The sequence below is a fragment of the Pelodiscus sinensis genome, chromosome 4, assembly GCF_049634645.1.
Source record: "Pelodiscus sinensis isolate JC-2024 chromosome 4, ASM4963464v1, whole genome shotgun sequence".
Classification (NCBI taxonomy): Eukaryota; Metazoa; Chordata; order Testudines; family Trionychidae; genus Pelodiscus; species Pelodiscus sinensis.
Window position 1 is genome coordinate 110,751,855 of NC_134714.1, and position 12,148 is coordinate 110,764,002.

A 12,148-nucleotide genomic window follows, 5' to 3' on the forward strand; every position below is an offset into this window, starting at 1 on the left:
GGTGCATATGTATTCTGTCTGCAGTACAGGAGGAGTAGACCAGGAAGAAGGCAGAATTGAGACTGTTCAATGTTTTGGCTTAGGCGAAGGGGCATGGAGGCATCATTTGAGCTCCCCGTCTCAAGGGCCAAAATGTTGTGGGCCAGCCCTGAGTCTAATGAGTACAGAGTAGAGCAGAAGAATGACTTTTTGTCTTGCTCAAAACACTCCTGTTAACGCATCCCAGAATGATGTTTGCCAGTCCCAAAACTGATCCCTGCAGAACCTCACTTATTATGACCTTCCAGAATGACTGTGAATCATTGATAACTATTATCTGAGAATGGTTATCCAATCAGTTATGCACCCTCCTTATAGTAGCCTCGTCTGTACTTCCCTAGTTTAATGATAAGGTCATACAAGACAGTATCGAATGCTTTACTAAAGTCTAGGTATATCATGTCCACCACTTCCTCTTTATCCACAAGGCTTGTTATCCTATCAAATACAGCTATCAGGCTGATTTGGCATGATTTGCTTTTGACAAATCCATGCTTACCGTTACTTATCATTTTATTATCTTCCAGATGTTTGCAGATAGGTTCCTTAATTATTTGCTACATTATATTTCCTGGGACTGAAATTAAGATGACTGGCCTGTAGTTTCCTGGGTTGTCCTTATTTCCCTTTTTATGGATGGGCACTAGATTTGCCCTTCTCCAGTCTACTAGGATCTCTCCCATCTTCCATGACTTTCCAAAGATGATAGCTAATGGCCCAGATACCTTCTCAATCAGCCACTTGAGTACTCTAGCAGGCATTTCATCAGACCCTGGTGACTTAAAGACATCTAATTTTCCAAGTAATTTTTATCTTTTCTTTTCCTATTTTAACATGTGAACATACTTCCTATTCTCCAGCATTCACTATTGTAGGCATCCAATCACCACCAATCTTGGTGAAAACTGAAACAAAGAAGTAGTTAAGCACCTCTGCCATTTCCACATTTTCAGTTATTGTTTCTCCCTCTTCATTGGGCAACTGGCCTACCCTGTCTTTGGTCTTCCTCTTGCTTCTAATATATTTGTAGAATGTTTTCTTGTTACACGTTATGTCTCTAGCTAGATTGAACTCGTTTTGTGCCTCCGCCTTCCTAATTTTGCCCCTACATACTTGTGTTATTTGTTTATATTCATCTTATGTATTTTTGCCTAGTTTCTACTTTTTATGGGACTTTTTGATTTTTAGATTATTCAAGATCTCCTGAGTAAGCAAGGGTGGTCTCTTGCCTTGCTTCCTATCTTTCATACACAGTGGAGGAATTTTCCCTTGCACCATTAATAATGTGCCTTTGAAAAACTGCCAACTGTCTTCAAATTGTTTTTCCTTTTAGTTTTGCTTCCCATGGGACCTTATCTACCAGTTCTTTGAGTTTGCTAAATTCTGCCATCTTGAAATTGTCTTAATTTTTCTGTTCTACTTTCTACCATTCCTTAGAATCATGATCACTTTCACCCAAGCAGCTTTACAATTTCAAATTCTCAACCAATTCATCCCTATTTGTTAAAATCAAAATTAGAAAATAAGTCAATGTGATGACAACTGTTGTGCTACTGTTTCAACAAATATCACTCATAGGGTATGTCTAGACTACATGCCTCTGCTGGAAGAGGCATGTAAATTAGACTACCTGACATAGTCAATGAAGCGGGGATTTAAATATCCCCCGCTTCATTAAAATAAAAATGGCCACCGCATTGTGCCAGCTCAGCTGATCGTTGGCACAATGCGGCAGGCAAGACACAGATCGGTCGGCAAGGAAAGCCTTTGCCGACCAATCCTGTAAACCTCGTTTCACAAGGCATAAGGAATCGGTTGACACAAGCTTTCCTTGCCGACTGATCTGCATCTTGACTGCCGTGTTGTGCCGATGATCAGCTGAGCCAGCACAACACGGCGGCCATTTTTGTTTTAATGAAGTGGGGGATATTTAAATCTCTGCTTCGCTGACTAAGTCGGGTAGTCTAATTTACATGCCTCTCCCGGCAAAGGCATGTAGTCTAGACATCACCATACTGACTAAGACTATGTCATATTGAGCCCTCAGCAAATGTAGTCACAGTGACAAGCATTTGCCTAAGGTAAAAAAAAGTGGATCTTACAGGTGAAACTGTTTATCTGGCTGCTACTGCTGTTTAGTTAGGGTTTAGATTGAGCAACATATGAAGCCAATAGGAACTCTTTGAAGAATTTCACTGGAGTCTTACAGAATTTCTACAAGGAACAAGACTCTCATAGGTTTATATTAAGGTCTCCCACCCAGTGATGTTCAGCCATCTCACTAAGTAGAACTGTCCAATGACTGGATGTGTGCTTACTGCCTTCACTGCCAACAATAAGAGCAGCTCCATGAGACTACACACTAGGTTTGAACATTTCTAGTTTCTGTTAATACTTTACAAAGGACTTCTCCAACAACTGGAAATAAAAGTAAAGGGTATAAGTCTCAAGATGCCAGTCATTTAGATTACCTAGGCATGTATTTTGGGGAGATTGTTATGGGTTTCTAACAAACTTTACAAGTTGTGAGATCTGTGTGAAAATCTGTTGTGAGATCTGTTCAGTTTGGTAACAATGAGTCTGAATCTCTCTTCAATTTCATTGGGTTTACGCCAATGTATTTTTACTGATTTCAACAGTTACTCCGGATTTACCTCAGTTTATCAGAGGAGAATGAGCTAAACTGGGGTAAATCCAGAGTAACTGAATCAGAATCAGATTTTTTGTTTTGTTTCTGCTGTTTACAGTGACCAGAAATAATGATTCCTAATTTTATATTTCTCTGTATTGTAAAAACAATCACATTTCCAAAGCTGATTTTTGTATAAACTGTAAAGTGCTCTAGTTAGGTAGATGTTATTTCTAAATATTTCTAATCTGTGTAAGATTTATGCCTGAGGTATGAGTTATAGCTTAGAAATACACAACAGCACATTACTCAAACAAATTCAGGATCAGATTTCATGATTCACATCCCTGGATTTAGATAAACCCCAAAGTTCATAACTTTACTAGTCTATTTCATTGTACCTTGTACATCTGAAAAATGTGTTGCAACATATTTTGCCACAAATCTTTTATCTAGCAGAAATTATCCCTGGCCTGCTAAGCTATGTAGACTGCAAAAAAACAGTACTGCAACCAGCTAATATATTCCCAAAAAAGATCAGCTCCCATCAGCCATGAACAAAAATAAGGGGAATAGCTGCTTACAGAATGGCCTGACTCCTGTCTGTGGTTAATCCATATCCTGGATCTTTCCTTATTCTACTGTCCTGCTCCCTCACAAGGGTCATGGGACCTGCAGGAGGTTATACTTTGACTCAGTTCAAGGAAAAGAAAACTCCTCTACACTGCCCAAACCAGGGACAGGAAATAATTCACCCTTCAGGGTAAGGCTCTGAAAGGGTCTCAGGTGGCTATGTCCAGACTCAGGGTTTTTTTCGGGAAAAGTAGCCTTTTTCCGAAAAAACTTCCCCTGCGTCCAGACTCAAGCCGCGTTCTTTCGAAATTAAATCGAAAGAACGCGGCTTTTCTTTCGATGGCGGTAAACCTCATTTCACGAGGAAGAACGCCTTCTTTCGAAAGTTCCTCTTTCGAAAGAAGGTGTTCTTGAATGTAAATAGGGCTTCTTCGAAAGAGAGCATCCAGACTCACTGGATGCTTTCTTTCGAAAAAGCAAGCCGCTTTTTCAAAAGTTCAACGTGCAGTCTAGACGCTCTCTTTCGAAAGAGGCTTGCAGTCTAGACATAGCCAGGGTGTATCTATACTGCACCATTATTTCGAGATAACTAGCATTATTTCCAAATAACAATGCGAGCGTCTACACAGCCATTTCATTATTTTGAAACAATTTTGAAATAACAGACAGCTTATTCCGAAATCTGTAAACCTCATTCTATGAGGAAGAACGCCTATTCTGAAATAGCTACTTTGAAATAAGGTGTGTGTAGATGCTCCACTGCTGCTATTTTGAAATAGCCCTTCACCAGGGCCACTCTAAGTTATTCCTCCGTGGTGTCTCCTGGGGCTCTAAATTGAGATAGCACGTCTACATTAGGGAAGTCTTCCTTGGACTAATTTTGAGGCTTCACTGCAGTGTAGACATGCTATTTCAAAATAAGCTATTTCAGAATAACTATTATAATAGCTTATTTCAAAATAAGCGTGCAGTGTAGATATGCCCTCAGTAACCATGTTCAATGATGCTCCAAGCTGACAACATTCTTATAAGCCTGAATGCATGTGGCAGTAAAGCTAGGTGGAATTTCTTGTTCTGGGCTGGAGGAAGAGGAAGAATTGAACGGCTACACTGCTGACCAATTTAAAGCAGTAGGTACAGTGCTTACCATTAAAAGATCAGCATTTGCCCATTGGCGAATAGAACAGTTCTTCTGCTGTAATTAGAATGCAAAATAACCAATGCAAAATAACTGTGTGGCCTCTCTTAACAAATATTGGCTTTCTAACAGCTGCCACTCTAAGCATCCCATCGGAATACGGTACAACTTCCATAGCCATGTACTCTGGGACGCTCGTCAAGTGCCCGCAGGTCAGTTATCACAATAATTTTAGTTACACAGAGCTCCAAGTTTTAATTAATCCACTATACGGTATAAACACTGAAAGAAATATGTATGAAAAATTAATTAGGTAATCTATGCCGCTCTGATTTCTCAATTAGTACTTACCATGCCGGAAAATTACATGATACCACTTTGAGATACATAAAGGAACATGGGACTTCATTTTTTCCTCAATGTATTTATTACTTGTGATGAATGTTTGCTAACTTTGGCCTGGTTCATCTCCTGGAACTCCAGCATTTGGAGAGAAGGGCCATCAACCCTTCCACTTGGATTCATGCAGAAGGGAGTTCTTTCCCAAGCAGATTTGGGTAAGCACTGCAGCCTCTCCCTTAGGTTTCCTCATGAAATGGTGCAATGTGGCACAATCTTTTATAAATAGCTATTGTCTTGGTTATGATAGTACAGAATTTTGGGCAAAATTCACAAAAGGCCTCACCCTTCCTTAAGTAAGTAAAGAAAGTAGCTAGATTTTCAAGTATTCAGCCTAGCTCCTGTTACTACAAGTGAAAGCAGCTGGGAAGTGAAAATGTTAGAAAACGTGGCCCTCTCTGCTTTCCAGATGAAAAGGCCTAAATTAAAAGGCAAAAATTAAAAGGAAAGTGAACAAGCAATGGAAGGAATATTTAAAGGACTGTCTGTTTCATTTCTTAATCTTTCTTTAAAAATATAAGTGACTCTGCAGCTCAAATGAGATCGATAGTCCTGGAGATGAAAGTTTTCCATTCACTCATGGTTGACAAAAAGCACAAGTAAGAGCAATGCAATTTCCCACAAACCCCCTCAGTACTGACCTGGAGGAACAACTTCTAAGAAAGATAGTGAAGGAAGTGTAGTTCTGTCTCCATATTTATTATTTTCCTAAACCTCTCTACTGAGGGAGAGGAATGGACATGCTACTGTAGTAGTAGGGGTTTTATGATGAGATCTGTACAGCCGAAACTGACCACAGCCAGCTACCTTAGCAACACATGCTATCAAACTCCATAAATATATCAAAATATAATTATGCTCATTTCACACAAGCCACTGAACAGTGTCCGATCATAGTGACATCTCGTTTCTACCAAGCTGAGCTGGATTCAAACCAGCAACCCAATTGTGAATAGCTTTATATCCCATTAGTCATGTCCTGAGACAATTCAGGCCTCCATTTTAGTCAGTATCTTGAATATTTTAATATGTCTTATAAACTTTTTTTCTTCATTCACAAGAGTGATAAGATAGCACAAAGCCACATTGCCTTGTGCTGTGAGCTGAGAGGACCAAAAGCAGGGCAGAGAGGATTTGAGGGAGTTCTATAGAAACGTACATGCTTCAGGAAAAGGTGCTAGCACTTCTCCTTTTCAGTCCAGCACTGATCAATTCACGTGTATAGCCTGAAAGAACACTAGTGGAAGTATCGTCTTTGAGATGGGAAATAAAGCCCAGGACCAGGTCCGGATTATTAGTGGCCATTAAATCCTAAATTCAGGAAAGCCTCACTAATCTGAAAAATTGAAATCAATTGGACTAAAACAAGTCCAACTTTGGGGATTTCCTGAATGAGGGGTATATGAGTAAGAGTGTTAACCCCAATGTCCTGGAGAAATTCTCAGTTTGATCATCATATTCTGCCGATCTATGCTCTCCTCAAATTTCAGCTGGAAAAGATCATCTTCATTTTCTGTCCCCAACTGCTGTGAAATGTTGGGGTGTGCACTTAAACAGTTAGGCTAAGTCTACACTGCATGGTTATTTTGGAATAAGCTATTCTGGAATAGTTATTCCAAAATATCTTATTTCAAAATAGCACGTCTACACTGCAGGGCAACCTCAAAATTAGTCCGAGGCAGGCTTCCCTAATGTAGACGTGCTCTCAATTTAGAGTCCCAGGAGGAATAACTTAAAATGGCCCTGGTGAGGGGTTATTTAGAAATAGCAGAAGTGGAGCATCTACACACGCCTTATTTCAAAATAGCTATGTTGGAATAGGTATTATTCCTCATAGAATGAGGTTTACAGACATCAGAATAAGCAGTCCATTATTTTGGAATTATTTCAAAATAATGGAATTGCGGTGTAGATGCTCTCATAGTTATTTCGGAATAATAGCCTTTATTCCTAAATAACTGTACTGTGTAGACACACCTTTACATGCCAGTGATGGCTGCTTTACACAGCCAGATGAACTCTTCTCTCTGGATAGGGTGTGTATCAATCTGCTATTTCTACAAAGTGCTTTGGGATTTTTAGGGCTGAAAAAAAATGAGATATGGAAGTAAGATAATTATCTGAAAGAGACTTTTTGTTTCCAAAGAGAATAAAGATACAAAATGAAAAAAGGACAAATGGAAATGCATGCTGAAATCCAATTTGGCACCATTTCATACCACATTTAAGTAAACTTGCTTGAAGAGATTTTAGTCTGACTTTCATTATATAGGCTGTTCACGTCTTATATTATGATGCTTTTACTTTGGTTTTGTTCCCGCTCCTCCTGAAGTCAACTGCAAATATGTCATTGACTTTAGTAGAAGCTGGATCAATCCTTTACTTTGAAATTTCACATTTAAAAGCTAAAGAAACTGTTACACTCAGATTTTGTGGTTAATATTCATCAGGTTAATATGCTAAAGAGAGCTTGGCAGGGAATATTTATTAATGAGCAAAATAAGGTTGCTGCTTCTGGGATGAGGTCACTTACAAAGAATGTACAAATGAAAATAAGGTTGACTTTTATTTACTTAACTATCTTCTTACATTGAATTCCTTTGGCAACCTGTCTTTAAACATTTAAAGCCTTGTTTACAAGAAGGCTCTGAAAGTAGCTTCAAACCATTATATCCCTAATTGAATTCCCCAGGAGTCCAGTAAACTCAGAGGAATAAAGAAAGAAATCATAACATTTGCTAAATCATCTCAAAACATATTTCACTGCAAAGGTTATGTGACCTGTTACAAGACTGAATGATAATTGGCATTGAAGTACTGAAACCTTTATTATTCACATTGAAATCAAACAGAAAGTTGCCCGTTAGAAGCATACTAATTAAATTATACCTCCTTTTTGCTTTTATTGTTAATTAAGGGTAAGAATTTTTGCATAAAAGACAAGTATTCGTACATCCTGCAGATATGACAGGCAATAAAAGAAGTATTAAGAATCAGGGTGTACCAAATGCAAAGTGGTAGGCAAGTGAGTGAATAAATTCAGAGCAGTTTATTTTGTAGGCTCCGGAAGTGAAATTAATATGGAACTCGGTAACCAATCATCCATTCATCTCCTTTAAACTTCAAAGATATTTTCTGCTGGACTTACAAAACTTCACATTATTTTGAACTAGCCAGTCCTTTTCTGTAACCTCTTCTGTATCAGACATAGCACAAGAGAAGCCTCGGTAAATATCTGAACATGTTAAATAGTTCATATCCTTGTCAGCTTACCTGGCTTGTAAGTTATTCCTGGGGGGAAGAGGAATCCCTGCTGGGCTGCAGCAGCTGCTGCCAATGTCCGCTGGTCGTGTGGAAAAATTGGGATCATGAGCGGAGGCATGTGACCCTGAACCTGCTAAACAAAAGAGAGTCTCTGATCAGAAATAGCACAAATTTATCCTGACAGGTATTTCTCCAGCACTGTTAGTGTTCTTGTGTTCACACAGCCCCCCAGAACCTTCTCCTTCACGTAATCCTCACCAATTTCACATTATCACATCAAAGCCCTCCCTAACCTTGTTTTCCCTCAGTGTCAAAGGTGTAACAGTCTCCGGGAACTGCACTTTATCCTGCTTCTGGCCGATTTTTTAATTATTTCTTGTGTTTACTTTTCATTGTGTAAAATGAAACCTTAGTTGTAATATACTATAGATTCATACTGAGAAAAGAAAAAAGTGGCCTATATTTGCATTAGTCTTTCAGATTTTTATTTCTCTTGGGAGCTTAGATATCACAGTGACAAGCCCTTTAAAGGTAGCCTATTATCTAAAGAGCTATTTTAATCTTCATATTTAAGCATATTTAGATTGATAATTTTATTTCTGAGATCTTACACTATTGTATTGCTAGTACATATGCCAACAATTCAGGTATGTTGTTTGAAAATCTCACTATAGTACATTAGTCTCCTAGACAACCCCCCATCTCTTAAGATTTAAAGCTACAACATCTTGGCTCCCAATTAAATATCTTTCACCATACACACCTCACTGTAACATATAAATTGCTTGTCTATCTAAGCAGTTTTACAGCTTTCTGCACTATCATGTAGCTCAGTAATTATGGAGTTCTATTCAGAGAGCATTTCAGAATAAATCCTACAACATCAAATTTCATTTGACCTTAATAAAAGTAGCAAAGAGCACGAACATGCAAAAGCAGAAAACTCTTCACCCTATATCAGCATTCATATTCCACATACAGAAAATGAGAGATGTGACATTTAACATGTCTGTTAAATTCATATTTTAATTTCCTGATTTCTTTATTTATGCTATACATCTATCAGAGACATGGGATGGGATCACATGTAGTTTTTGTCTATCCCCCAAATCCCAGTAGTAATGAAGACTGTGATTACAGCATTTTTGCTGATTAGTAACAAAGTAAACACATAACAGTTTAAATATCAAAACTAGGAAATGTAGAACGGAATTATTTTTCCGGTGAGAAAGAATTTTTCCCCTCTTATCCTACCATAAATGAGTGGCATTAAATGTTATTAAAAAGTTAAACTAAACTTCAAGGTTTTTTTTTTTTTCATTTTAATTCCTAAAACATTTTTTTTTGGTCAGATCCCATATGTTGACCTATGACATTGTTTAAACAGTGCCAAATTTTCTTGTCATATCCCTGTTCCTTTCACAACCATTGATGCAGTGCAGAAATGCTACTGTGTGTCTATGAGGGTTAATTTACCAACAACTCTTCTCTGGGGAAAGCCCTAAGATGTAGGTTAATAAAGGTCACTCAGAAAATAAACACTTTACAGTATTTTTCTAAATCCATTTCTCAGGAAAATCAACTTATAATAAAAAGGTCTTTGTGCAATTACTGCCATGGTACTGGGGCGTGAAAGAAACCAGCTTTGAGCAGCTATTTCTTTCATTTTTAGCTGAGGTAAGCCTGGTTGTGAATGTTAGCTATGAGCTTAACTTGGTTAAATTGGAGTTGATCCCCATGTGCCCAGTACCAGCCTTTAACTTCTGATTTAATGGCACTAATTTTGCTGTAGAATGCTAGTTCATACTGGCTCAGAATGTACGCAACAAGTAAAAACAATATCAGTGTTTGATAGGGAATACAAGAACAGCATCTGGAAGACATTTAACACAATGTGTTTTATAATAACTTACAGTACGTTCCAAATATATACTAATCAAAATTATCCAGGCTTTGATAGCTCCCTCCCCATTACCAGTAGCAGAAAGTCTCCCCAGAGGGTTGCAGCAGAATAAGAAGACGCCAACAAACTCCTCTCCACCAGGAGGCTTCTGGATGCCAGCACCAGCACAAAAGACAGCTCTGACCAGGGTAAGAGCATGTATTTATTTAACCCATCCACTCGGCAGCCTATTGTACCCTGGGAGTAGATTTAAGCTTTGCTCCCCTGGTGGAGAGCAAATGTACATCCACATCCTAACTTATCAGTGACAGAAGAAGTTTGGAAGTCAAATCTGATGAGTTTATTTGCATATCTGCCAATGACTTTGCTAAATTACCTTATTCTCTAAGGTGCTACAGTGCTACTCGTTTTTTTCTTAGATCAGCTAATTAGGTGAAAATCTTCTAAGACGACCAATAATATTGGTTTTGTTAGTTTTTGAGGGGCACTATTTAAGTTATCCAGCTATCTCAAGTTGAGCACCCAAAAACTGAGGCATCCAAAATTAAACTTTCACTGAGCTTCTCCACAGTGTATGCCACAAAACCTACCTCATAGCATGCAAGTGAAATTCAAGTAACAAGAGCCCATTAATGTCAATAAGGATTTTCTATCTGAGCTGGACTGGATTCCAAACAGGTTAAAATATGTTTATTGGAGTATTGTGTCCAATTCTGAGCCCCCAACTATAAAAAGCATGTGGATTCATTGCAGACGGTCTAGAGAAGGGCAACCAAAATGATTAGGGGGCTGAAGCACATGACCTATGAGGAGAGGCTGAAGGATTTGGGTTTGTTTAGTCTGCAGAAGAGAAGAGTAAGGAGGGATTTGATAGTAACCTTAAATTTCCTGAAGGGAGGTTCCAAAGAGGATGGAGAAAGGCTGTTCACAGTAGTGACAGATGGCAGAATAAGGAGTAATGGTCTCAAGTTACAGTGGGGGAGGTCTACGTTGGATAGTAGGAAAAACTATTTCACTAGGGCTGTGTCCAGACTCAGGGCTTTTTTCGGGAAAAGTAGCCTTTTTCCGAAAAAACTTCACCTGTGTCTAGACTGCAGCCGCATTCTTTCGAAATTAAATCGAAAGAACGTGGCTTTTCTTTCGACGGCAGTAAACCTCATTTCACGAGGAAGAACGCCTTCTTTCGAAAGTGCTTCTTTCAAAAGAAGGCGTTCTTGAATGTAAATAGGGCTTCTTCGAAAGAGAGCATCCAGACTCACTGGGTGCTTTCTTTCGAAAAAGCGGCTTGCTCTTTCGAAAGTTCCGCGTGCAGTTTAGACGCTCTCTTTCGAAAGAGGCTTGCAGTCTAGACATAGCCTAGGAGGTTGGTGAAGTACTAGAATGGGTTACCTAGGGAGGTGGTGTAATCTCCATACCTAGAGGTTTTTAAATCTCTGTGTGACAAAGCCCTGGCTGGGTTGATTTAGTTGGGATCAGTCCTGCTTTGGACAGGCAGCTGGACTTGATAACCTACTGAGGTATCTTCCAGCTCTATGATTCAAAGACTTTCCAAATGAAAAGGACTAGATATGATAAATTGATATTATTGTGTGCTCTGGATAGCCTTTCAAGTATCAGAGGGGTATCTGTGTTAGTCTGGATCTGCAAAAGCGACAAGGAGTCCTGTGGCACCTTATAGACTAACAGATACATTGGAGCATAAGCTTTCATGGGCAAAGACCCATTTTGTCAGATGTATGTCGAAATGGGTCTTTGCCCACGAAAGCTTATGCTCCAATACATCTGTTAGTCTATAAGGTGCCACAGGACTCCTTGTCGCTCTTGGATAGCCTTTATAATTATTATTTAAAATAGTTCCTTGCAGCTAATAGTACCTTCAGCTAATGTCAAGCAGTATAGCTCCATTAACATTAATGGTTTACACTAAGATTGTTAGTCTCATATGGATTAAAAAAGTGTTTATTGAATAGCAAAAATATTCCATATTTTACTTAGGACTTACATCAAACACTATTGCTGAGAAAACTCTATAGTCTTCACTTTATATAACTAGAGCCCATGTAGTAAGTTCACTTTATGTAACCGCATCTGACCCAATGACACATTTTGATTGGCCTGTTGAGTCAAGTGGCAATGCAAATACGTGCAGAGACCACCAGAGTAATCCACTAGAGGCTGCAAGAGTTTGTTTACATTGAGCATC

The 12,148-nt window shown here is 38.7% G+C and overlaps 1 protein-coding gene across 29 annotated transcripts in view; it reads right to left on the reverse strand.

The window, feature by feature from the left end:
• The window catches only part of SOX6 (SRY-box transcription factor 6), a 519,233-nt gene that overhangs the window by 123,582 nt on the left and 383,503 nt on the right, over nucleotides 1-12,148 (reverse strand). For 25 of the 29 annotated variants that reach the window (XM_025190443.2, XM_006134565.4, XM_075928048.1 and 22 more), the window contains one exon: nucleotides 8,052-8,175. In XM_025190443.2, the coding sequence (XP_025046228.1) occupies nucleotides 8,052-8,175 (124 nt within the window). The remainder of the gene's footprint in view (nucleotides 1-8,051; nucleotides 8,176-12,148) is intronic. The other 4 variants (XM_075928052.1, XM_075928039.1, XM_075928041.1 and 1 more) reach the window with 1 other exon arrangement.